Source organism: Schistocerca serialis, chromosome 2 (genome assembly GCF_023864345.2).
Source record: "Schistocerca serialis cubense isolate TAMUIC-IGC-003099 chromosome 2, iqSchSeri2.2, whole genome shotgun sequence".
Classification (NCBI taxonomy): Eukaryota; Metazoa; Arthropoda; class Insecta; order Orthoptera; family Acrididae; genus Schistocerca; species Schistocerca serialis.
The window spans coordinates 681,255,196-681,283,026 of NC_064639.1; the positions used below are offsets into that span (position 1 = coordinate 681,255,196).

Consider the following 27,831-nt stretch of genomic DNA (forward strand, 5'->3'; position numbering starts at 1 on the left):
AATTATGAGGCTAAAAACTGATCACTGCAAAAACTTGCTGTGGGCTCACAACATGGATTGCTTGGTGAAGCAATTACACTGTTTTGTTTATGCTGTTAGATGACCCTGGGATTGTCACCCATGGAGAGTGACATGGAATGCAAGAACGACAGTAAACTTCTTCTAATAATTTCCGGGTATGCAGCCGGATCCCGTCGACATTCTGCCACGATATTTCGGCCCAGAGACGTCCGGCCATCATCAGGTGTGTCGATGGGATCCAGCTGCATACCCGGAAATTATTAGAAGAAGAAATACGCCGGGAAAATTTCAGAAGTCACAACAGTAAACTTGTTTAATTAACCTCTTTATTCCAGCCCTTGGCCATAGTACAGCAGGAACAGCTTGGTGGAAGTGTACAGTTGCCTAATGCAAAACAATAGATGTCTGGCATTACTGATGGTGCAAAGGGCAGGGCTGAGCATGGTGTCACTTGAATGCAGCTATTAGTGATGTCTCTGGCTGCAACCATGATGACAGCATGGCAGCACAGCTGACAATTCCATGGAAGCAGCCTTGGCCTCCCTCCAGCAAGCGGGCGGCTCTCTTCTCCAGCGGCGGCTGCTTTCATGACTCAGGGCAGGCTGCCCTGTCCCGTGGTCGAACAGCGCACCCTGTACTTCATTCTAGGATGTTGATCTGGGCATCACAGACTTGTTTGTAGCCTGTGAAACTGAGAAGAGAATATTTTAGTACATAAATGGCTGAGTACTTATATGCTCCAGACTATGTTCATTTAAGGCTTAAGGCAAGTGAGGAAAGGCTTCTGTTGTTCCACTAGTGTGTTGTAGCATTGGCTGTTGTTATACCATGCTGGCTCTCTTCGTGATGCCTGTCAGCTGTGTTTTGCTTCGTAATGCATAACACTCCTGCCTGCCTGCAGCTAGCTCTGTTGCAAAAATCAAATGGCTCTGAGCACTATGGGACTTAACATCTATGGTCATCAGTCCCCTAGAGCTTAGAACTACTTAAACCTAACTAACCTAAGGACATCACACAACACCCAGTCATCACGAGGCAGAGAAAATCGCTGACCCCACTGGGAATTGAACCCAGGAACCCGGGCGCGGGAAGCGAGAACGCTACCGCATGACCACGAGCTGCTGACAGCTCTGTTGCAGCTCACTTCCAGTTTGGTGTTCTATTTGTGACTGAACATGGTTGATACTCTATATTGCCCTCTTGTTTATCAAGACCTGGCTCCTTGGATCGACCAAACTAGATTATCCTTTACACTATAGTTAGTGGCAACCACCCCTTCTGGCTCTGTTTTGCCTCTTAATTATTATTCGGGTTCTCCTTAAACCTGTCACTTAATCTTAGACATAGGACCGATGACCGTCGCAGTCTGGTCCCTTTAATCCCCCAAACCAACCAACCAATCTTAGACATATCTACAGGTCGCCTTGCTCTGCTCCTTAATTCAAAACACTGTGGAATTTATTTCATTTCTAGTCTTCTTATGCAATAACTTCTAATTCTCTATTCTAAACTTACAAGCTAAAATGAATCAATTGTCCTTAATACCACTCACCTGTGGGTTCATCTTCCTTCTGCTGTTTTTATGCTTAGAGTATCCAGTAGATTGGAATCTGAACCATGGCTGGGTACATACTCAGTCTTGTGGTTTGTCTTCTTCATACAAAACAAGGACTGTGCTTAGCAGAACAAGTGCTGCTGTGATGGTTGGTATGTCAATAGTCAGTGTTGTCTCTTTCCAGTACGGATTTTCCTGATATAAATTTACAAACTGCAATAAGGTTTCCAGGGAGACTCATCCCTCCTGCTAGCTCAGAATTGTGTTTATAGACTGCATTAATTCTGGCCATAGAGTTTGATTTAAGCTGGTTAGATTTGCAACAGGTAGCACTTCCATGGGCTCCTCTGGCCAATATAAGCAAGGCTGCCAAGTATTAAGGTGAGTTATCCCTGAAATTCCCCCCCATGAACCATGGACCTTGCCGTTGGTGGGGAGGCTTGCGTGCCTCAGCGATACAGATAGCCGTACCGTAGGTGCAACCACAACGGAGGGGTATCTGTTGAGAGGCCAGACAAACGTGTGGTTCCTGAAGAGGGGCAGCAGCCTTTTCAGTAGTTGCAAGGGCAACAGTCTGGATGATTGACTGATGTGGCCTTGTAACAATAACCAAAACGGCCTTGCTGTGCTGGTACTGCGAACGGCTGAAAGCAAGGGGAAACTACAGCCGTAATTTTTCCCAAGGGCATGCAGCTTTACTGTATGATTACATGATGATGGCGTCCTCTTGGGTAAAATATTCCGGAGGTAAAATAGTCCCCCATTCGGATCTCCGGGCGGGGACTACTCAAGAGGATGTCGTTATCAGGAGAAAGAAAACTGGCGTTCTACGGATTGGAGCGTGGAATGTCAGATCCCTTAATCGGGCAGGTAGGTTAGAAAATTTAAAAAGGGAAATGGATAGGTTGAAGTTAGATATAGTGGGAATTAGTGAAGTTTGGTGGCAGGAGGAACAAGACTTCTGGTCAGGTGACTACAGGGTTATAAACACAAAATCAAATAGGGGTAATGCAGGAGTAGGTTTAATAATGAATAGGAAAATAGGAATGCGGGTAAGCTACTACAAACAGCATAGTGAGCGCATTATTGTGGCCAAGATAGATACGAAGCCCACGCCTACTACGGTAGTACAAGTTTATATGCCAACTAGCTCTGCAGATGACGAAGAAATTGATGAAATGTATGATGAAATAAAAGAAATTACTCAGATTGTGAAGGGAGAAGAAAATTTAATAGTCATGGGTGACTGGAATTCGAGTGTAGGAAAAGGGAGAGAAGGAAACATAGTTGGTGAATATGGATTGGGGGACAGAAATGAAAGAGGAAGCCGCCTGGTCGAATTTTGCACAGAGCACAACATAATCATAACTAACACTTGGTTTAAGAATCATGAAAGAATGTTGTATACATGGAAGAACCCTGGAGATACTAAAAGGTATCAGATAGATTATATAATGGTAAGACAGAGATTTAGGAACCAGATTTTAAATTGTAAGACATTTCCAGGGGCAGATGTGGACTCTGACCACAATCCATTGGTTATGACCTGTAGATTAAAACTGAAGAAACTGCAAAAAGGTGGGAATTTAAGGAGATGGGACCTGGATAAACTAAAAGAACCAGAGGTTGTACAGAGATTCAGGGAGAGCATAAGGGAGCAATTGACAGGAATGGGGGAAATAAATACAGTAGAAGAAGAATGGGTAGGCTAGTAGAAATCCTTGGGTAACAGAAGGAATATTGAATTTAATTGATGAAAGGAGAAAATATAAAAATGCAGTAAATGAAGCAGGCAAAAAGGAATACAAACGTCTCAAAAATGAGATCGACAGGAAGTGCAAAATGGCTAAGCAGGGATGGCTAGAGGACAAATGTAAGGATGTAGAGGCCTATCTCACTAGGGGTAAGATAGATACTGCCTACAGGAAAATTAAAGAGACCTTTGGAGATAAGAGAACGACTTGTATGAATATCAAGAGCTCAGATGGAAACCCAGTTCTAAGCAAAGAAGGGAAAGCAGAAAGGTGGAAGGAGTATATAGAGGGTCTATACAAGGGCGATGTACTTGAGGACAATATTATGGAAATGGAAGAGGATGTAGATGAAGATGAAATGGGAGATATGATACTGCGTGAAGAGTTTGACAGAGCACTGAAAGACCTGAGTCGAAACAAGGCCCCCGGAGTAGACAATATTCCATTGGAACTACTGACGGCCGTGGGAGAGCCAGTCCTGACAAAACTCTACCATCTGGTGAGCAAGATGTATGAAACAGGCGAAATACCCTCAGACTTCAAGAAGAATATAATAATTCCAATCCCAAAGAAAGCAGGTGTTGACAGATGTGTAAATTACCGAACTATCAGCTTAATAAGTCACAGCTGCAAAATACTAACACGAATTCTTTACAGACGAATGGAAAAACTAGTAGAAGCCAACCTCGGGGAAGATCAGTTTGGATTCCGTAGAAACACTGGAACACGTGAGGCAATACTGACCCTACGACTTATCTTAGAAGAAAGATTAAGGAAAGGCAAACCTACGTTTCTAGCATTTGTAGACTTAGAGAAAGCTTTTGACAATGTTGACTGGAATACTCTCTTTCAAATTCTAAAGGTGGCAGGGGTAAAATACAGGGAGCGAAAGGCTATTTACAATTTGTACAGAAACCAGATGGCAGTTATAAGAGTCGAGGGACATGAAAGGGAAGCAGGGGTTGGGAAGGGAGTAAGACAGGGTTGTAGCCTCTCCCCGATGTTGTTCAATCTGTATATTGAGCAAGCAGTAAAGGAAACAAAAGAAAAATTCGGAGTAGGTATTAAAATTCATGGAGAAGAAATAAAAACTTCGAGGTTCGCCGATGACATTGTAATTCTGTCAGAGACAGCAAAGGACTTGGAAGAGCAGTTGAACGGAATGGATGGCGTTTTGAAGGGAGGATATAAGATGAACATTAACAAAGGCAAAACGAGGATAATGGAATGTAGTCTAATTAAGTCGGGTGATGCTGAGGGAATTAGATTAGGAAATGAGGCACTTAAAGTAGTAAAGGAGTTTTGCTATTTGGGGAGCAAAATAACTGATGATGGTCGAAGTAGAGAGGATATAAAATGTAGGCTGGCAATGGCAAGGAAAGCGTTTCTGAAGAAGAGAAATTTGTTAACATCCAGTATTGATTTAAGTGTCAGGAAGTCATTTCTGAAAGTATTCGTATGGAGTGTAGCCATGTATGGAAGTGAAACATGGACGATAAATAGTTTGGACAAGAAGAGAATAGAAGCTTTCGAAATGTGGTGCTACAGAAGAATGCTGAAGATTAGATGGGTAGATCACATAACTAATGAGGAAGTATTGAATAGGATTGGGGAGAAGAGAAGTTTGTGGCACAACTTGACCAGAAGAAGGGATCGGTTGGTAGGACATGTTCTGAGGCATCAAGGGATCACCAATTTAGTATTGGAGGGCAGCGTGGAGGGTAAAAATCGTAGAGGGAGACCAAGAGATGAATACACTAAGCAGATTCAGAAGGATGTAGGTTGCAGTAGGTACTGGGAGATGAAAAAGCTTGCACAGGATAGAGTAGCATGGAGAGCTGCATCAAACCAGTCTCAGGACTGAAGACAACAACAACAACAAGAAATTGTGGCGGGCACATGGAAAGTATGCCTGACTGCATTGCAGGCTGTTCCATTTAATAACAAACCATGCCCATTTAATTCTAGCATCTTTGCTGATGTAAGCTTCTCCTGCTCAGAAAAACTAACTATTGCTACCATCTTGTCAAAGGTAGAGTACAACAAATATGCCTTGACCTGCTGAAAGTGCAGTTCTGACTCGATCACTTATTTATTGCATTTTCTTACCTCGTCCTGTCTATTAGCAATTTCACTGTGCAGGAATCCTGCCCCTCTCGTATTACCATATTTGGACAGACTGTGATTTCCCCTAGGTAGCATTTTTGTAACTTTGTTTCCTGCATTTCTACATATCTTCCCTTATCTTTTGCAATTAATAATCACTGTGTTTTTGATTTTACAAATTACTTCAATATCCCTCACTTGACAGGATATGGATGAATTCTGTAGTGCTCGTGACATGTTTGTTTCCCTGCCACTGGTAGAGAAAGGGAAATGCAAACTTCCGCTCCATCAGTTCTCACAGGTACTGTGGCTACCTTGAAATGAAAAGGTAAGTTTTTGTACTCAGGTTCTAAAACCAACCCCAGCTCCCATGGTAGTTCCTTCTGTACTTTCCTTAGACCATTTAAATACTGCTCTGATGACATCACAACATCGCTACACTGGCAGTGGCTTCACCTAACAGAAACATTTTTTTTTTTTCATCACGTTGTCCTTTGTTGCCAAAAATCAATTATGGCACAATGCTGATAAAAGAAATCTAACCCTAAAATCATGTCATAGCCCTCACTCACATGTGGCACAATCTGTACACATTGTTTAAATTGAACCTGATCCAGGCAATAGTCTGTTTCCACCGATCCTAGTGCTGTGACATCTTTATCCCCCACTCCAGGCAGTTTGTATCATGGTGGATCCCATTGCTTATGTTTCCCACCACTACTGGCAACTGACACATGCACCCCTGTTTCCAATAATAACTTGCAATCCTTATTTCCTACTATTCCTTTTATGGCACAGTCCACCTCTGCATAGATGCATAGCATCTAATCTTACTGGGAATGATCGTAGGTGAACCTGGGGTTTCCATTGGTGTTTAACAGCTTATTCTTCCCCGATCCTCTCCCTCTAAGATTATTACTTCCTCTTACTTCATCCATATTACCCTGAGGCTGGTGACACTGCTGCCTCACATGCCCCATTTGTCCACACCTTAAACATTTTATATTTGCTACAAACACTGTCTGTTTACCCTGCATTCTAGTCAACAAATCGATCTCCTCATACTCTATAGCTAGCCAAACTGTTGCGCACAAATCCATCAGACACTCTGTCCACATGTGTCTTGACATTTCTGTTTGCAACCCTCTTAAAAAAGCATTAAGCGCCCTCTGCTTAACTTCTTGTAAAACAATTTCACTAACTGCAGCATCCTGTCCTCATTCATAAGTGTAGCTATTAATTTTCCTTATCCTATCTGCAAATTGTTCCACAGTTTCCATATTTCTCTTAATTATTACCTGTAATTGTTTCTTATAGTGTCTTGCACTATTTCATTTTGTGTACCTCTGAACTAATGCTTCTTTAAGTTTTTTCAATGTTGTGGCTCCGTTAAGAGCTCCTGTATTCCCTACATAAGTTTCTGCTTCCCCTGTTACTCCATTTTTCAACACTCAATAATTCTGTATCAGACCAACCTTCTGTCTTGGCAAGATTTCCAAGATCTCTCACAAAGGCCTGCACATCTTGGTGCCTTACCAGAAATAGCAACAAATAAACTTGTGACTGACATATCTCCACCCCATTGTGACAATTGTGATTCTACCAGTCTATTTGAGAACTAACACTCACAAGACAAGAAAACAAAATACATTAACTTAATTCTTACATCTAATCATGAGCCATCTCAACTCCTGGCATTGCCTAGTCATATGTTCCCAACAATTACATGTGCTAATTTAACAATGAAACCAATCAAGTTTTGACAAAATAATTTAACTGGATAGATAAGAAATCTACTCATCAAGTGACACCAGAACACACACATAAAGATAGGGTTGTAATTAGGCAAGACTTCAGAGCCAGTGGCTCTTTCTTCAAGCAGAAGGGTTGAAGGGAACAAAGAGGCGCGAAGGAAAGGGACTGGAGAGGTCTAGGAAAGGGGGTAGATTTTGGGAAAGTCTCCCAGAACTGCAGGTCAGGGGAGACTTACCGCACAGGTTGAGAAGGAGAGACCGATTGTTGGGGACTACATAAGATGAGATTTGAAAACCTGAGATCTTAAAGATTGAAGGCAGGGCAATACACAAAACAGAGATTACTGTTTAAACAACATGCATGAATTGATAAGAGTGAAGAGGTAAGATCATTGTATGTAACAGAGGTGGGAGGGGGCAGTGAAACATAGACAGGTAAGACAATGAAACATGTAGAAAACAAAAGCGGAGTGAAGAAATGAGTAATTACTGTGACAAAATGCTGACATGGAAGAAATTAATGTAAAGTAAGGCCAGGTGGTTGTCAAGAACCAAGGACATGTTGTACCACTAGTTCCCACCTGGGGATTTCTGAGAAACTGGTGTCTGAGGGAAGAGAATCCAGATGGCATGTGTGGTGAAACAGGCACTCAGGTCATGATTGTAATGTTGTAGAGCATTCTCTGCAACAGGATATTGAGTGTTGCCCTCTGCCTATCCCATTTCATCCTAATTGATAATTTGATGGTAGTCATGCCAATGTAAAAGGCCAAACAGTGTTTACATAACAGCTGGTATATGATGTTTTGTTTCACAGGTGGCTCTTCTTTTGATTGTATATGTTTTGCAAGTTACAGAGTTGCTATAGGTAATGGTAGAGGGTGCATAGGACAAGTCTTTCAGTGGGACAGTCACATGGGTAGGAGCCATAGGGCAGGGAGCTAGGGGAAGAAGGAGCATAGGGTCTGACAAGAATTTGCAAAGATTGGGAGGGCAAAGAAAAGCTATTCTAGGTATGGTGGGCACGATTTAAGACAAAATGGCTCTCAATTCAGGGCACAATTTTAGGAAGTCATGGCCCTCGAAGTAGCTGATTAATACATTTCAGACCAGGATAATACCGAGTCACCAGTGGTATGCTTTGAAGTTGTTTTTGGAGGGATCAGCGGTGCCAGGATTGGATGTGATGGCCTGGGAAATTTGCTTTTGAGCTAGGCATGGTCAGGTAATTATGTACAGTGAAGGCTGAGGTGAGAATGATGGTGTAATTGCTGTAAAGAGTCTGCATCCGATCAAATATGCTTGCCTTGAATGCCAAGGCTGTATGGGATGGAAAGGATACAGCCATAGAGCATTAGAAATGAGGAAGACAAGTAGCAAATCTATATTTTTTTTACATTATAATCCCTGCTGATTATTATAGTGTTAACAATTTAAGAAAGAGGAAGACATGTAACACCTATTTATGTTTTTATGTTGTAACATGCATGTGTGTGCATGTACATACTTTCTTTTAACATGTGTGTGTATTGCTTTATTATATCTCTGTGTAGGCATAAAGCTGTATTCATTGATAAGTCACCAATGATTCAATCAAATGATTGTAAATGATATGCCAAGTGACAATAAAAATTATTTTCTATTCATGAAATATCATCTGATGTAGAAAATGATGAGTCTAGTTCCTACATGGAGAACAGGCTAGTGTGAACTTAATTATTTGTGTAACTGAAGTCCCAAACACCACTCTCTGTAATCATGGTAGTGACAGGTAGAGGATCTGATGATTCATGCAAAATGCTCTGTTATGTTGTAGCTAACATCTTGTCTGATCACAAGACTCATTGCTTATTAGATCATTAACAGAGCATCTCTGATGTCTACCTGAAATCCATTTGTTGGCCACCCATACAACTGTTGGTATCACAGAAAGATTGACACAATTCAGTAACTGAAACTTCCTGGCAGATTAAAACTGTGTGCCGGACCGAGACTTGAACTTGGTAGAGCACTTGCCCGCGAAAGGCAATGGTCCCGAGTTCGAGTCTTAGTCCGGCACACAGTTTTAATCTGCCAGGAAGTTTCATATCAGCTCACACTCCGCTGTAGAGTGAAAATTTCATTCTAGAGACAATTCAGTAACTGTTGTCTTTATCTCATCTTCCTCACCTGAAGAATATTTTTACCTTAGCCACCCAAAATAATCCGAGATTCTCTGTGGATAGTCCGTATGTGTACTTCCCACACTGGCCCCTGATTACAGAATAAACTCCTCATTGGACTAGAGAAAAGCTTCCTTTTAAACTGTCCTCAAGTCTTTGTTGGGGAGGCTAAGATCATGTGGATCATGTGATCCATCCTATCCTAGATACTGCCTCTACAATAAAACATAGCACAGTGTCTGTGCAGCATTTAGTTTTACTTAGTGCATCCATTTGGGCAGTATCCTTTGAAAACTGTTCTGCCCCTAAAGTATATCCAGACTCATGTTGTCACTGAAGTGCAGGTCATGGAGAACTTCCTACAGAGTAGGAAGCCCTTACACACGAAAAGGGCTGGAGAGCATAATGAAATATTGATGATAGGGTATGGATCAGTAGAGTGTTGAAGTGTGTGCAATGTCACACTTTTCTGACAAGAACCTGTCAACATTTCATCTCTGAAAACAGAGCAGCAAAGGATTAGAGTTCACTGAAAAACCCACAGAAGGGGAAGGGATACAGATCTCTGACTAGGTTAGTGAGAGCTTCCTGGTCTACTAATTCATGAGGTGGCTGATAGAGAGAACATTTAGTGCCGCTAAAACAGTTACAGCAACTATCTGCAAGTTGACAGTGAATGGTAGAAGCAAAAGTAAGGGATATGAGGAATAATCTGGCAGGGTCAAGGATTATTATGTAGCATATACAAACCTTACTACTCTGCCTTTAGCTCACTTCCCAATGATGTTATCCTCTCTAGAAACTATGAAATGTGTCACATGTAAATACGAGCAAATGGGCATACCCTGTTGTGTATCCTGTAACCATTTATGTTCCCCTGTAGGATGGTAGTCATCTTAACTGTAAGAGTTTGTGCTAATCTAGTACCTATTGTCTATCCTTTGAAGTGGGCAAATGCCAACACACTGGGGGCTCATGGACTTCTCAGTTTCCTAGAGTGAGCTTTAATCTAGTGTTGATCTTTTAATGACAGTAAGAAATTCCTTGTATAATGCACATAATCTAAAAGTAAAAGAGATCACTCACCAAATAGCAGAAGCATTGAGTCATCAACAGGCACGCACAATAGAAAAAGAAAACTAGGTAGCTTTCAGAGTAAATCCTTTGTCAATCTAGAGTACAAATACACACACACACACACACACACACACACACACACACACACACACACACACACACACACACACACACGAACACATGCTGGTACCCCTATATGGTGTAAACTGTATATGCATTGCAGTTCAGCATGTGGACTAGGGTGGGGTAGGGATTTGTCAGGTGGGATGGTAGAGCACGAGAGAAGCAGGAGGCAGGAAGCATGATTGAGAGTGGGAAGCCAGCAGCTTAGAGGGACCAGCCAATTTGCTGGCTAGGAATATGGGAGGGAGGGCTGGCAGTTGGATGGGCTAGACATGTGACACACGGGTACCAGAGCCAGTGGGGAGCAGTACATGATGAAGATGACATGGCAACATGGATTAGGAGGGGGTGACAAGATGGAGAAAAGGGAAACTGTTGGGTGGAGGGTGTGTGGACTGAGGCCAGGAGGGTTGCAGGAGCAAAGAATGTGTGGCGAGGATAACTATCATCTGCATGGTTTAGAAAAGCTGGTGGGGCAGTACCTGCATTTCAACAGTTGTCACCGCTTTCACATAAACAATTGCTCCCACCATGCAGCCTGGCCACCTGTCATGGTGTATCTGCAGTGACAAGAACTCCCTTGCCCAGTAAACTGAAAATCTCACGAGAGCCCTTACAGATAAGAATTACCAATCAAACCTAGTCTGCAAATGGATTTCCCATGCCATATCCTCACACACCCCTAATCCTCCAACCAACCAGCTACAATGAGTGCCCTACTCACTACCCATTAACACCCTGAACTGGAACAACTTGTAGAACCATATCCTTCGCCAAGGCTTTGATTATCCATCCTCAAGCCCTGAAATAACATGCATCGCACACTATCCCTGTGGAAGGCCCAGTGCAAGACCTGTGAAATCCACCTATCCAGCACTTCCTACTCCAGCCTTGTCGCAGGGTTATCCTAATCCATCAGAGGCAGGGCCATTTGTCAAAGCAGCCATATCATATACCAACTCTGCTGCAACCACTGCACAACTTTTTATGTTGCTATGACAACAAACCAGCTATCCACCAGAATGAATGGGCATCGCCAACCCTTGGCCAAGAACAAAGTTGACCACCCAGTGCCACAACTTGCAGCTGAGCACAGTATGATCAATTTCAATAGCAGCTTCACAACCTGGGTCATTTTGATCTTTTCCTCTACCACCAGCTTTTCTGAACCACTCACACAGGAGTTATCCTTGCAATAGATCCTTCACACTCGTAACCCTCCTGACTTCATTCTCCATTAACCCACTGCCCCACAACCTCTATGCAACGGTTTCCCTTTCCTCTGTCTCGTCACACCCCCTCAATCCATGCCACCTTCATCAAGTGCCACTCCACTCACTCCAGTACCTGTGCATCATATGCCCAGCCTGTGCACCAGCCACCCCTCCCTCCTACACACCTAGCCTCAAAACTGGTTGCTTCTTTCCGAGCTGCTAGCTACCCACCTCTCACCCCGCTTCCTGTCTCCCGCTTCTCTCTCCCTGTACCCATCTCACCTGACACAATCCACATCCCACCCTAGTACCTAGTTCACCTACTGAACTGCAGTCCCAGTGCCGTGCATTCAGACAGCACGGTGCAGGGGCACAGGTGTGTGTGTGTGTGTGTGTGTGTGTGTGTGTGTGTGTGTGTGTGTGTGTGTGTGTGTGTGTGTGTACTCTAGCTCAGTGAAGGATATATTCCAAAAGCTAGTAAGTTTTCTTTCTTTACGTGTGTGCTTGGCAACTACCCAATACTTCTGCTCTTTGGTGACTGATCTTGTATTGACTGAGACAAGGTAAGTGAAACATGGTCAGGTGACCTTGACCAGATGGTTTGACATTCTGTTGCTTTCTATAGCATTTATTTTCTTTTTTGGTAATGTTGACATATATGTTGGTGGGATGAATCTATTTCTCACTTTCTGTATGCATGTGTAGCTTAAATGTTAAGCCTTGTTGAACCACTGACGCTAATTGTTGTGGCCGGCCGGTGTGGCTGAGTGGTTCTAGGCGCTTCAGTCTGGAACCGCGCGACCGCTACGGTCGCAGGTTCGAATCCTGCCTCGGGCATGCATGTGTGTGATGTTCTTAGGTTAGTTAGGTTTAAGTAGTTCCCATAGTGCTCAGAGCCATTTGAACCGTTTTCAAATTGTTGTGTCTAGGAAGCCTGCATACTTGATTTGATAGACAAATAATCAGATGACTCGTATTAATGAGTTTTATCACAATAAGATAAGATACTTCACTTTGATATATATCGCAAGCAAAGGGCGATATGCAATATCATCAGTCTTCTTCAGAATGGACAAATAAAAGCCTGTGCTACATACAGATTCCTAACAAAGTCGCTAACGCTGATGCTGCTATTGAAGTGGCTAACACTGAAGCTGCAATCTAAGTGGCCGTCACCAGTCGGGTGTGGCACTTATGTCCTCTTCATGTAGGGGCCGCTGCTGTCGTGTTGTTGTCCAGGAAAGGAGGTTGGTCAGCGTGTGATTGGCTGACTTCTTCTCATGGCCTTCTCTTCCCTGGCATTCCTGATTGGCATGCTGGCGCAGACTTTACGCTGTAATATTGCTACCCCCCAAAGGGACAGAATCGTTGTTGCATATGGATCACGACAATGGGGGTGAAGGCAGGAGCAAGGGTATGCATCCACCTCCTGAGGCCCATAGCAAGATGTAGAAGGTGTCGGCTGCTGCAGTCTGGGTGGGTCCATCTCCATCGGTAGGAGGACAGGAGGTGGAGGAGGTGTGGGTGGGTTCAGCTCCATTGGTAGGACGAGAGGAGGTAGAGGTTCTGTCTCCATGTGATCTCCCGCAGTGTCATGATATGCTCTCTGGTGGCTGCATTGTCCTTGGGATCCATGAATTGGGGCGGGGAGGGGGGGGGGGGGGGGAGGGAAGAGATACAGAAGGATCACTGTGCACGCGACAATGAAACTGGTCCATAGTTTTTAATGCTTTCTGCATTAGCTTCATTTAGCAAGGGCACCTCTCATGCATGCTTTAGGTATTCTGGATGAACACTTGAACTAATAGATTCATTTATTATGTTTGTTGACAGGAACCTAATCAATGCCTGCTGACTTCTTATTTTTTAATTATTGAACTGTCTTACTAACTTAAAGCTCTGTTGTGGGAAACATATCATTGTGCTTGTCATGTAAGTCTTTGTGGGTTCTATATGTGTTTATCCTCTGTGGACCTACTTAGCGATCAAAGTGTGACACACAAACCAAATGCAAAGGTGGGAGATGAGATACTGGTGGAAGCAAAGCTGTGAGAGCAGGTCATGAGATGAGCTTGGATTGCATAGTCGATCAGCATTTGCCCACGCAAGGCAAAGGTCCCAGGTATGAGTCCTGGTCTGGCATCTGCCAGGAAGCTACGTATCAGTGCACACTATACTACAGAGTCAAAATTCATTCTGGATGCATAAAATTACAGAGCAGGGAGATACTAACTGAAATGTACCTTTCTATCAAATGAGCAATGTGTGAAGCTCTCACTGACTAACATAGTTGAATTTTAATATTATGAGAAGGAAAGTTGATACTCAACCATACAGCGGAGATGCTGAGTCGCAGATAGGCACAACAAAAAGACTCTCACAATCATCATTTGCCTGTACAGAAGTCCAAACTCAAACATAAAAATATTCTTTAACCAACTTGAAGATAGTCTTGACAGTATCAGGGACCTAAACAAAACATTTATAATATGTGGAGACTTTAACAAAGTTTCAAAAGATAGAGATGATCTTATGGCTATTTGTGCAACATACAACCTGTTCCCAATTATAGATTCCCCTACCAGAGTTACAAGTGTATCCAGCACCACTATTAATATGATACTGATAAACAAGGAAAGCCATGAATATGCAGCTAGAAACTTCAACACAGGTTTCAGTGACCATTGTGCACAGCTTCTTGAATTATCTTCAATGCTGAACTTATGTAAACAAACAGAAACAATAAAAATAGGAAGAACCTTCAGCCATCAAAACATTGAATACTTAGGAATTTACTAAAGAAGGAAATATGGACTGAAATATGCAGATACGAAAACAGAGATGAGAAGTTCAACATATTTATGGATATATTTACACATTATTATAATGTCATTTCCAGCTAAAACTCAGAAAATCAAGTGTAGTAGGCTTAACAGAAAAAATTGCTGGTTGACAACAGGTATAAAAAAGTCATGCTGAAAAACAAAGATTATATGAGATCTCCAAGTCTTGCATATATCCAATGAATTCATTGCATATTTCAAGAATTATAAAATGAAACTTAAAAAAGTTATCAAAGAAGCTAAAGTAAAATGGCAAATGACTGCTATATAAATAACTCCAACAACAAAATGGAGTAAAATGATACAGCAAACTGACAATGTTTCTCCTCAAAATTCCAATATTAAATTGAATTGCAATGGCAAATAAATTAATAATCCTAAAGAAATAGGAAATGTGTTCAATACTTATTTTAACAATATAAGTGAGCAATTAATTACTGAAATCAAACCTTGCAATACAAACTGCCCAGTATCATCTGTAAATACCAACATAAATCCTACTTCACTGTTTCAACCCAGAAAAAAGTCCTGTCATTTTTCAGAACTTTGAAAGTGAATCATTTCACTGGAATAGATGGCATCCCAGACAGCCTTGTTAAAAAAATGTGGAGATCATATTATTGAATCATTAGCTCACCTTTTGTAATAGTTCCTTTCAAACCGGAATTTTCCCATCACGTATAAAAACAGCTAAGCTCAAACCACTATTCAAAAATTGTAAAAAGGATGAAGTGGCTAACTACAGGCCCATTGCTCTACTATCTGTATTCTTAAAAATCATAGAAAAAAATTTTCAAACAAGAGTAATAGATTTTCTGGAAGAGCACAAAATACTATCTACAGCACAACATCGTTTCAGGAAAGGCCGATCAACTGATACAGCAATTTTTGAACTATTAAGTGAAGTACTTCAGAAACTAGATAATGGCGAAAATGTCATTGGAATATGTCTAGATGTCTTTAAGGCTTTTGATATCATAGATCACACAAAACTATTGCCTAAGCTTGACAGCATGGGGATTAGAGGAACATCTGACAACTGGATAAAGTCATACCAAAGTGGTCGAAAACAAGTAGTTGAAGTGCAACATCAAAATTTCATCAAACTTATCTATTTCTGTTATATGTGCATGACCTAAACAAATTCTGCGAGAACATCATCCAGTTTGCTGACAATACAAGTGTCCAAGTGAGTGGGAAAGAAATGGAAATGCTTCAGAAGTCTACAACAGAGACATTGAACAATATTGAAAACTGGTTCAGTCACAACAAATTGGTAATAAATGCAAGTAAGACAGTGACACTAATTTTTAATAATGTGATAAAAGGTGAGCAAACTGTTGAGATTCAGATATCTGACAAAGACCTTCAGAATGTAGACAACATTAAATTCTTGGGAGTATGGCTTCAAGATCTTAAATGGGGGACGCATATTAAAAAAAGTCTGTAAGAAATTAAGCACTACATGCTACTTAATGAGAATATTAGAGAGATTCTGCAACAAGGATTCTCTGAAAACTGTGTATTATGCCTATATATACTCACAACTGAAATGTGGAATTATTTTCTGGGCTAACTCTTCTCTTAGCCAAAAGCTCTTTAGGCAACAAAAAAGAATTATAAGGATAATGGAAGGTGTAAAATGGAACAAAACATGTAGATCACTCTTCAATAGCTAGAAATCCTCCCACTTCCATGTATATATATGTATGAGATAACTGTGTTTGTGAAAAAGTATTCAATGGAAAATAAAACTCTCTTCCATAAAAATGAAAATATGTGCTCCTACAACACCAGGCAAGAAGGGAACTTTCATTTGGAGCCCACCAACACCACCCTGAATAAAAAAGGAACCCTGTATTATAGGAAAGTTATTTATAATAAACTTCCTCCACAAATTAAATCAATAAATGACCTGGCAAATTTCAAGTCAACTGCTAAGGCATATCTGACTCATCGCTGCTTCTATAGCCTCCACAAGTTCCTTCAGTAAGTTTACTAATGATTTTGTCTTTGCCTTAGTGATTTATCGTATAAATCTTACTAGAACTTTAATGATTTACCATGTAAATGTTGCTGCAATACAGATATTAATCTGCCAGTACACTACATGCTCTTTCTCCTTTAAAATATCTACTCTTTATTTTTGTACAATATTTGCTCGGAATATTATAACTCAGTGATAATTTAATGTAGAAATAATGAAATTAATGCAAATTTAATATTATATTTTGCTACACATTGACTTGTCCTACATCAGAATGTACTATTTGTGTACTATATGATTACCAGAGGGTCTATACAAGGGCGATGTACTTGAGGACAATATTATGGAAATGGAAGAGGATGTAGATGAAGATGAAATGGGAGATACGATACTGCGTGAAGAATTTGACAGAGCACTGAAAGACCTGAGTCGAAACAAGGCCCCCGGAGTAGACAATATTCCATTGGAACTACTGACGGCCGTGGGAGAGCCAGTCCTGACAAAACTCTACCATCTGGTGAGCAAGATGTATGAAACAGGCGAAATACCCTCAGACTTCAAGAAGAATATAATAATTCCAATCCCAAAGAAAGCAGGTGTTGACAGATGTGAAAATTACCGAACTATCAGCTTAATAAGTCACAGCTGCAAAATACTAACACGAATTCTTTACAGACGAATGGAAAAACTAGTAGAAGCCAACCTCGGGGAAGATCAGTTTGGATTCCGTAGAAACACTGGAACACGTGAGGCAATACTGTCCTTACGACTTATCTTAGAAGAAAGATTAAGGAAAGGCAAACCTACGTTTCTAGCATTTGTAGACTTAGAGAAAGCTTTTGACAATGTTGACTGGAATACTCTCTTTCAAATTCTAAAGGTGGCAGGGGTAAAATACAGGGAGCGAAAGGCTATTTACAATTTGTACAGAAACCAGATGGCAGTTATAAGAGTCGAGGGACATGAAAGGGAAGCAGTGGTTGGGAAGGGAGTAAGACAGGGTTGTAGCCTCTCCCCGATGTTGTTCAGTCTGTATATTGAGCAAGCAGTAAAGGAAACAAAAGAAAAATTCGGAGTAGGTATTAAAATTCATGGAGAAGAAATAAAAACTTTGAGGTTCGCCGATGACATTGTAATTCTGTCAGAGACAGCAAAGGACTTGGAAGAGCAGTTGAATGGAATGGACAGTGTCTTGAAAGGAGGATATAAGATGAACATCAACAAAAGCAAAACAAGGATAATGGAGTGTAGTCTAATTAAGTCGGGTGATGCTGACGGAATTAGATTAGGAAATGAGGCACTTAAAGTAGTAAAGGAGTTTTGCTATTTGGGGAGCAAAATAACTGATGATGGTCGAAGTAGAGAGGATATAAAATGTAGGCTGGCAATGGCGAGGAAAGCGTTTCTGAAGAAGAGAAATTTGTTAACATCCAGTATTGATTTAAGTGTCAGGAAGTCATTTCTGAAAGTATTCGTATGGAGTGTGGCCATGTATGGAAGTGAAACATGGACGATAAATAGTTTGGACAAGAAGAGAATAGAAGCTTTCGAAATGTGGTGCTACAGAAGAATGCTGAAGATTAGATGGGTAGATCACATAACTAATGAGGAAGTATTGAATAGGATTGGGGAGAAGAGAAGTTTGTGGCACAACTTGACCAGAAGGGATCGGTTGGTAGGACATGTTCTGAGGCATCAAGGGATCACCAATTTAGTATTGGAGGGCAGCGTGGAGGGTAAAAATCGTAGGGGGAGACCAAGAGATGAATACACTAAGCAGATTCAGAAGGATGTAGGTTGCAGTAGGTACTGGGAGATGAAAAAGCTTGCACAGGATAGAGTAGCATGGAGAGCTGCATCAAACCAGTCTCAGGACTGAAGACCACAACAACAACAACATGATTACCAGGACCAATAAAACTCTACTCTACTCTAAAGCTTTCGGCCATTAGGCCTTTGTCAACAAAACACACACACACACACACACACACACACACACACACACGACTGCAGTCTCTGCCAACTGAAACTTGAATAGTATTGCATGATATCTCCTGAAATTGGAAAAATTTTGATCACGTGAAGTCTACCAGGAATAAAAAAACTGTGGTAAGACATTTATCGATAAGAAGTGGATTGAAACAAATATAGCAAAATAAAAGCCAAAATGATGAATTCTATCTTCAAATAATCTATCAGAAAGGTAAATGAAGGAAAGTTGTTTCCATTTATCTGCTGTACGATAGCAAAGACAACTGATGTAGTAACTTATATCAGTGATACTCAATAGTTGCTGAAATCACCAAAAATCAACATATGAATTAGCTTCACTCTTGATCATAATTTATTGGAGATCAGTTGACCAAAGAAACATGTCCTGTGATTGGAAAAGAGCACAGATCACACACATCTATGGAAAAAAAGCCACGTAACTGATACACATACTGCAACTTTTTTTTAATATCCTACATCAGCCATGCTTATTAATGTTATTATTCTATAACTTTTTTTTGCAAGTTGAAAATAATGACTTGTCTTAAACAAACATGGATCATCAAAACACTGATTGTGCCAAATCCAGTGTTCGTAAATAGCGTGATACCTCTCCAACAGACTAATGATGGAGACTAGAGCCTCCAGAAATGACCAACAGATGACATCATTAATAACACTAACAAAACAAACACTGGATAACTAACCAGAACTCCATGGGAACTCGGAGTTTTGGATGTGGACGATTTCATTACTAATGCCTTGGAAACTTGACTATATGAGATACAAATGTAACATACAATGTACAATGTACTTGTTTGCTTTGGCAACTCACATTTAAACAGTTGCCTTCCAACCTAACAAAAGCCTTAGGCTAAGGTACAGATCAGTTTTTCATCAATGTCTACATTAAAAAAAAAAAAAAAAGAATAGCTTTCTAGCATGACACATTGGTTGCCTTTGTTAAATCACAACTGAACTATCACCTTCCAACATAACCCATACCTCAAGCAACAGTTCAGACCAGCCTCTCACCACAAACACACTTCCAAAAGTGCAACACAGAACAGCAGTATTGTGATCTTTGGTACACCACCATCTCCAGTAGACCTTTATAAGATTTAAGTGACTGCCCACAATAACTAAATAATATACTGATAAAGAACATGAATGGCATTCCAACTGAAAGGAGAATTACATCATATATGAGGCCACATTAAAAGAATACATAAAGGGCTTGCACAGTTCAGTGGATCTCAAAATCTAATATGTGCCCTTCACAGAAAATGCTCTTTATGCCTCAGAATGAGATACCCAGAGGGTTTCAGCAGTTCTATACTAACAAAAAAGCTTTTGATTCAGTGCCACCCTGATTCCTATTAAGGAAAATACAATCATATAGGAAAGTTGTTGCTTAAAATCCATAAAATATTGGAGGAACAGGGGGGGGGGGGGGGGGGGGGTCATTGAGCATAGCCTACAGAAAAAACAGCATGAATAATCAGACTTGTTGGGCAGTGTAACAGAAATTCTGAAAAATGTTATGATTCCAGGCACTGGCTTTCAGGCAGTAACTTATGAATATTCTACAACCCTCTAAGGTTTGACCCCCACCGGCGTTGTATGGTAAATATACAGTTAAGAGTACAAACTAAATACACAGAGACAAGAAAACATTCCTCCACATTTAACTTGTCGACAGAATTAGCAGAAACCTTAATATATGGTACAATAAAATGTACTCTGCATCACACTCTTCATGGTCATTTAATGAGCATAACTGGAGATATTGATATAGTTTCCAAATGTTTTCGGATTGATAACAGGCAGTTAGAAAAACAAATAACTCTGTTCGAAAAGGCCTTGGAACGCTCAATGGGACCGACCGGCCGCCATGTCATCCTCAAAAACACGTCGGTGGATGGGGATATGAAGGGGCATGTGGTCAGCACACCACTCTCTCGGCCGTATGTCAGTTTACGAGACCGAAATAACCCATATGCTATCTATAAAGGAGACATGGTGTCGATATCAGTTATGATAGATACAGGTCATTTGAGTGAGAAAAATGATGTACGTTAGAAAATTAATTTCTTGGCGGGATTCATTCTTTGTGTGTGGACCTAAAACTGCAACAATATGCTGACAATCTAGTTACTTCAGTTAGATACAGGCCCACTACAAGGTTTTCATTATTGTTGTGGTTAAACACACCATTTTAATTACAGCAAAATATCCATGACCGGCATTTTAATTCTGCACATACTGAAACACTATAAGTTCAGAAAATAATACCCGGGACAGTTTTTAGTCTTAACTGTCCTAGCTAATAGTCCGACCATATTACAGTCGTCTAATAATTGTTCCCACTATTTTTATTGATTTATTTTCATTTTTGGCCTGAGGACCATACAGCCAATGATTCTCACTACGTAACATAGGTGATATAAAATATTTAAAATAAAATTTTCCACTACTGCAACTTTGAAATATCGTTAAAGCCAATAATGTACAGTAGTTATTTTAAATGTTATGGATGTCTTACACAAATATCGAATATGTATCGGAACAGCGTGCGTAAAACATGTGCCGTTTATATGGCGTTGCCAACACGGAATTCGTGACATGATTATGTATTTGTACTTTATAAATTGTTATATTGTAGTCTAGATACTCAGTTCAAAAAAGTGGCGTGAAAAAGTTACTTTTTCTTGCATAACAGGCATCTTTATTTTGATGGGAAATATCATCCAAATAGTAAATTTGAAAAGCCTCTTTTACACACCGCATTTAATACATGCAGTCAAGTGCAAACTATGGTAATTCACTGACTGATGAAGAACGTTACTGTTACTAGTCACAAACGCTAAATAAAAACCAGTTATTTCCGACACAAATTTGAAGTCCCACGCTTTACAGTAACTTCTATTTGACCAATCAAGAACAACGTTATTCTGACCAATAACAGTTCGTCCTTTGGAGGGGCACAACCAATGACGATGTGCCTTATTTTGACCAATAGCGAACAGACCTCGAGATGACGCTGTCCAATAAGACGTCATCGTTCCCATAGCGTCGGTTAGTCTTGCTGAGTAAGTAGTGTGTGTTCGTTAGTCGTGAGTGTTGGATATTGGTGCTGGTGTTGAGAGAATAGGTATGACACAATATTGTGTGTATTTTTCAATTCTTGGCGTTTTTCACGTTATGTAAAGTGGATGTGGACATTGGTAGTGCTTATACTGTTTGAATAGTGTGAAATCGTGATTATTTTCAACTTGTATTATTTATCAACTGACGCCATTGTTTTCCATTTTGCGACATAATTCATTTTTCCGTATTATATGGAATTCACAGATGGCTTGTTTATAGCATTAATGTGATAAAAAATTTTGCAGTAGAAAATGGCACGTACGAAGCAAACCGCGCGTAAGTCTACTGGTGGAAAAGCGCCAAGGAAGCAGTTGGCGACAAAAGCAGCTCGTAAAAGTGCACCTTCAACTGGAGGTGTGAAGAAACCTCATCGTTACAGGTATGTGATGCAGACCATATAATTTCAATTTCCACTTGTGCAAGTGCAATGAGGATGTGGGAGTGTTCTGGAATGTGACAGTACAGTTGTTGCTAGTTGGTGTTAAGGGGTGTGGGGATGTAGCATCATTGGCACTCGTTTTACTTTTGTTTAATAAAGTAATATGCAACTGCAAAGGAATGGTCACGGTTACGTTTTTTGGTGTTTATTCATCTCGTTCTGACACTTGAGTATGGAGTCGTATTTGCAATTAGAACCGAATTAACTTTGTGCTGAACGTAGTGTATATGAAACTTTAATTTATTGGGCTGTAGGAATTTTACGTCAAACTAAAGTCGGACGTCACATTGACATTTGTGGTTGTTTGCTTGGGTTCACAACCTTTTAAATAGTTCTGTTTCTTGAGAATTGTATTGTTCATAGTCGGCCATTTTGTGGGTGCACCTTTGATTTTGTAGGATGCCATGTTGTAAATGACGAAATCATTCCTAGGAATTTTAGTTCACTGTCATTCGAAGAAATTTTCATTTTGACAGTACACTTGACATCTACGTATTTAGAATCTAAAAGTGCTTGTAAGGTCCTATTTGCTGCATACGAAACAGTTCCTGCTCCTTTCCTACGACGGAAGAGGTCGGTTCGTGACAGGTTGTAGAGGTGGTTTTTGGCGGGAGATCGTTCATGTTTTTCTTTTGGACATTTGATTACAACTAAGTGCTTTTAATGTATAGAGTAATTTCTAGAAGTATGTTAATCTTCAATACACATTCGCTAGTATAGAGTACATGTGTTGCTGAGATATAACTGCGTGGTGTCTCTTACTTTTAGTATAGTAGACATTAGTATAGTAGACTGTTTTTCGCAGGCCTGGAACTGTGGCATTGCGAGAAATCAGACGTTATCAGAAGTCAACTGAGTTGCTGATCCGCAAATTGCCATTCCAGCGTTTGGTGAGAGAAATTGCTCAGGATTTCAAGACGGACTTGCGCTTTCAGAGCGCTGCAATTGGAGCTCTTCAGGTATGCATTGTTGATGCCAGCTGTGATTGTCTAGCATTTGCTTTGGAAGTTGAAGTCCCGATTTGTAAAATTGCCTCTCGTGTGAATCAATTATATGTTCATCTGTGTTATAACATGGGAGACTTATAAAATTTTCGTAATTTTAGCTAGCTTTACTCGGGCGACTGGTAAAAAAGTTAGGCTTGTAGCATATCTGCCGGCATTATGTCAAATGTAATGTGGAAATGCTTTCTCTGATTTGCCCCTATTAGATTGTGGGCTTATTTAAGTCTTGTCACAATGTTTATTGCAATCCTGTTAAATATTCTAATTGCAATCGTGTTTTTGTATTAACTGATGATTGCAGTAACTTGACTTTTGGCATTAGTGAAAATAGGTGATCAATCAGCTGTAATATTGCTTAGTCTATATTCGAGCATAGAGATCCCCCACTTGCCTGTCTTATATGAACTGGACATGGGTTTTGGAAGTGTCTAGAAATTTGGAAGTGTGTGTGGGGGGGGGGGGGGGAGTATATATAGTGTGAATTTGTCATTTTTTTGCTAGTGACAAGGGCAGTAAGTATATTGACTAGTGATGCCATTGTTGGCACCAGTTGAAATATCTTGAATTAGGACCTGCTAGTGATTAAAGTCTGAGAGATCAAATGGTACATATTTGTACTTGTGTATGTGTTAGGTATTTGCTTTACACTCTTCATTGCAGTTTCTACATTTTGATTTGTACTTGTGTATGTGTTGGGTATTTGCTTTACACTCTTCATTGCAGTTTCTTCATTTTGTATACTAGATTAGATAGGGAAATCGAAACATTTCGTGCAAGGTAAGATTGACTGATTCATTCAATAGTTGTAGATAATAAAATAAACTAAAACCAGTGAGTTGGAAGTGTGACATACATGATGTAAAGGGTACATTAGAAAAGGAGATGTAGTGTTTTCTGAAAGGCAAGTCTTCAGAATGATTAAGCTTTCCACGAATCCCACTTGTCATTATAGTTCATTTTCCATGATGCTATTATGGAGATGGTTTCCATGGTATTAATTAGAACATTTCATTTTGGTGCCAAGATAAAATCAAATGTAGTGTAATACTTCATATAAAGATGAGATGATTCACAATCTTGGTTGGGTTATGTATACCCACAAGTGTTAGTGCAATATACAGTAATACTGGAGTAGTACTGAGCAAGCTTGACAAGTAGTTGCCAGTGTTGTGCAGAACATTTTGGGGCTGTGCCATAAGTGTTCTTGTCATATTCAACCTGTTTCTCATATGCAAGTGCTGTTGTGAGGTAAATGTCGAGAAATCATTCCTACAGTGGGCAAGTGAGAGTTTCATACATAGACATGTTAAGAGCTATGGAATGTCACGGACACAAGATCACAGCCAGTCATACTGCAGTGAACTGTAACTGTACTCTGCATCTTGCATTACTTCTCATAAAAATTGCATTTTTTGTTCATAGTGGATATGATGTGAAATGGCTTCACTTAAGTTCAAGACTTTCGCAAAGTATTGCCAAGTTGTGGAACTGAGGGAATTTTGATTGTGCTGAAGTGGTACAGCCAATTTTTGAATGTATTACCAGTAGCAATAAAATAGTAGTCTGGTTGTAACTTGTATACAATTATTAAAATTGGAGTTGCTTTAATTTGTTGTAAAATATTAAGATGAGATGAACATAAACGTACTTTGTGTTCACAGGAAGCAAGTGAAGCCTACCTGGTGGGTCTCTTTGAAGATACAAACCTTTGTGCCATCCATGCAAAACGTGTGACCATTATGCCTAAAGATATTCAGCTTGCTCGGCGCATCCGTGGTGAACGTGCTTAAATGAAGCATGATGGCATTGTGGAAGTGCCACATTCCAACCCTGGCAAATTACATTACCAGCTGGTTTTGACTGTCCTAATGTTGAACATAAACCCTTATAACACTGCCAAGTTTGAAGACATTTTACTGTGCACTTCATTTAAAGCTGTAGTGGCTGAAGTTAATGTATTGCTGCAAGTGAAGAAGCCACTATATTTTGTGTCCATTTAGGGTGTTTTGTAAAATGGTCTTGCTGAAGTGCATAAAAGTTCTCTAGAACATGTAATTTCACTAATTGTTAAAGCACAATTTGTGTGTAGTTCTATTTAAGTGACATTGTGTAGTTTGTGGTCTAAACTGTGACTTGTGTAGTAGATGTTAGAATTAAGGCATTTAAGTTTTCTTGTAGTTATTATGGTCTTGTGGAGATCTAACTAGATGTAGACGAGGAGTTTGTCTGAGCTCGAGTATATGCATATGTATTTTGAATCTTTATGATCTTTTTACTTTCATATTTTTCTCCAAAATAGTATGTGGTTTACATGTTGACAGTTTGGCTTATTTTTCAGCAGTTTGGAATAAAGCATTAGTATGTACTGAACTCTTTGTTTTATTGACATGACAGTTGGTACTTAAAATTATTTTTCAAAATATAATCTAATAAGGCGGATAACAATCAACATGACACCAATGTGTTCTGCTCCTGCTTTTTGAGTGGATTGTCTATACAATTTGTACTTCTGTTACTTAGACAATGTACAACGTTACTTAGACAATGTACAACATGTTATTTATTGAACAAAATATTCTCCAATACGTACTATAAAATATTCCTACTATGCTTGATAAAAATGCATGGGGATTAATTTCCCAAACATTCACAGAATGCTTGTATTGCATTCAGTGAACTTTATACACACTTCATGTGTGGATATAAGTGGAATAAAGAACTGAAGTATATACATTTAAAAACTGGGTTAAAGGCTTTGTAAATAAGTCTTTGTGGCTACTGTGACAGTCTTCACATGTAAACTCAGAATATTGGTAGGCTGCATTTATAAAACGGAAGTAAATTGGTAGTGATGAAACTTCTCTAAGCAGCAGCAAAAGGTCATGCTTCTAGTGGCATTTTCTTGCAGACACAGCTTCTAGCAAGACTTTGTTAAAATATGGGGAGAATAAGCAGACTTGGGCTTAATAGTTGGATGGTAAGAAAGGGAGGCAGTAATGGATTGTTTGAAAATCACCCAAAGCAATAAACTAAAGTGCAAGGGAATTAGTTAAGAAACAAGGTACACTTATCAGAGTGGAGCTCTCAAATTTGGTGAGAGAACTGGTTAGGAAATGATGAAAAGTACTGCAAAAGGTTTGCTGCTTTTGCTTTAAAAATCAATAGCAGTGTAGACTTCAATAGCATGTCTACACTTTGGGAAAAGGTTTTAACATAAGGCTGCCAGTAACCACAATTCTCATGGCCTGGTGGTGAAACATCACTATACAAAAGACCAAGCATGTTGTCTGTCCTGAAATTGTTTAGGGTGTTTGTTTTTAAGGGAGTGAAGCAGTTTCACAGCTTAAGATTCAGAGTGGTTATAATCAGATGGTTAGATTGACCAAGCTGAATTGACTTGGGGGAGAGAGAATAGTAATATATGAAATGAGCACTGCACATGACCAGCAGCAAGTATGCTGTTGTTTGTCTTTTCCCAGACAAAATTTTGAGATGGCAATAAGTGTTCCTTCAGATGCAGGGTTAGGCATTTAGAGGAAAAGTTCTTCAGAGGTAGGTATACTACTTCGTATACATATTGCTGAATTTACATAATGTAAGATTTAATACTGCAGCCTGATTTGGCATATGGCCATAGGATGAGATGTGCATGTAGTGTTGAATAACTGGATAGTTTACAAAACCTTTACTTCAAATCCTATTTTGAGATAAGTTTTTTTACAGAATGACTCATTGAAGGGAAGGTTTTGGTGGTAAAGTGCTATCCCACAAGACCACTCTCATATTGTAGGCTTCAATTAAAATTGGTCAAAAGCATTAAATGCAATTTATGTAGTCCATATTTCTAAAGGTATATAGTGTACTTTACTGGCATGTGTATGTGGGATTAAGTTTTCCAAACCTTGTCAGTTTTGTTTGAAAAACTGATTAAAGTTCAAAGAAATCTTCATGGGCTTAATTGCTAAGAGAATTTGGGGTAAGGCTGGTTTGGACTATGTTTAACATTACACCCTGTAATTGCACTTTCTTAAAGTCCTGTTACCAATATCAAGACTTATTACAGGCAGGTGTCCAGCGATAGGTGGTAGCTTCATGGCATTGGGTTCCCAATTTATCCAGATAAGTTTTCTTGAAATGAGAGTTTTGTTCAGCAGAAACTAATAGTGCCAGCGTCAATGACCCAGAACACAGGAAGATACAAGCCTATTGAAAAAATGGAGTATGTGTACAACCATGTTTATTTGCTGGCCTTGCAATTTGTAAGCACTTTACCCAGTTTTCCATTATATACTTGGCTGTAGTGCTGTCTTGTACAGAATTGAAACATGAATAGGCAGTCGATGCCCCCCCCACCACCACACAGCATCATTTTATGAGCTGACAACACATGGACACAGTTTTCACACCCAGAACTAGTTTATTTCCTGTTGATGCTGAGTGCTTTAAATAAAAGTTCCATCACTGTTGATGCATTTGCCCTGGTTTTCTCCATGTGTTTGGTTGTTTGTTATAGTGAGCTTAAATGGGAATTGGCGTGCCATATCTTGCCATTGTTAAATTTACTGCCTTTATGTAGCTTTTACTCTGAAGCTTTACACATAGGATGCTGAAATTTGACAACTATTTTCAGTGTGTGTTTTAACTCATTGA

General features: G+C 39.9%; 1 protein-coding gene and 1 long non-coding RNA gene across 4 annotated transcripts; one reads left to right on the forward strand and one right to left on the reverse strand.

Annotated features, from left to right (window-relative positions):
• Positions 1-330: 330 nt before the first annotated feature.
• LOC126457796 (uncharacterized) lies at positions 331-21,516 on the reverse strand. Of its 2 annotated transcripts, none has more exons than XR_007585528.1 (2): positions 21,374-21,516; positions 331-712 (listed from the first exon to the last, which is right to left on the reverse strand). It is a non-coding gene; the product is annotated as an uncharacterized LOC126457796 (long non-coding RNA). The 2 variants fall into 2 exon arrangements; XR_007585529.1 differs by having other exon boundaries at positions 331-1,771.
• Positions 21,517-21,601: 85 nt separating this feature from the next.
• LOC126457795 (histone H3.3A) lies at positions 21,602-25,551 on the forward strand. Of its 2 annotated transcripts, none has more exons than XM_050094392.1 (4): positions 21,602-21,742; positions 21,984-22,117; positions 22,983-23,136; positions 24,843-25,551. In XM_050094392.1, exons 2-4 carry the CDS (start codon positions 21,990-21,992, stop codon positions 24,969-24,971), a joined length of 411 nt encoding a protein of 136 aa, XP_049950349.1. In that variant the 5' UTR covers positions 21,602-21,742; positions 21,984-21,989; the 3' UTR covers positions 24,972-25,551. The 2 variants fall into 2 exon arrangements, with proteins under 2 accessions (XP_049950349.1, XP_049950350.1); XM_050094393.1 differs by having other exon boundaries at positions 21,644-21,742; positions 21,987-22,117.
• Positions 25,552-27,831: the final 2,280 nt, after the last annotated feature.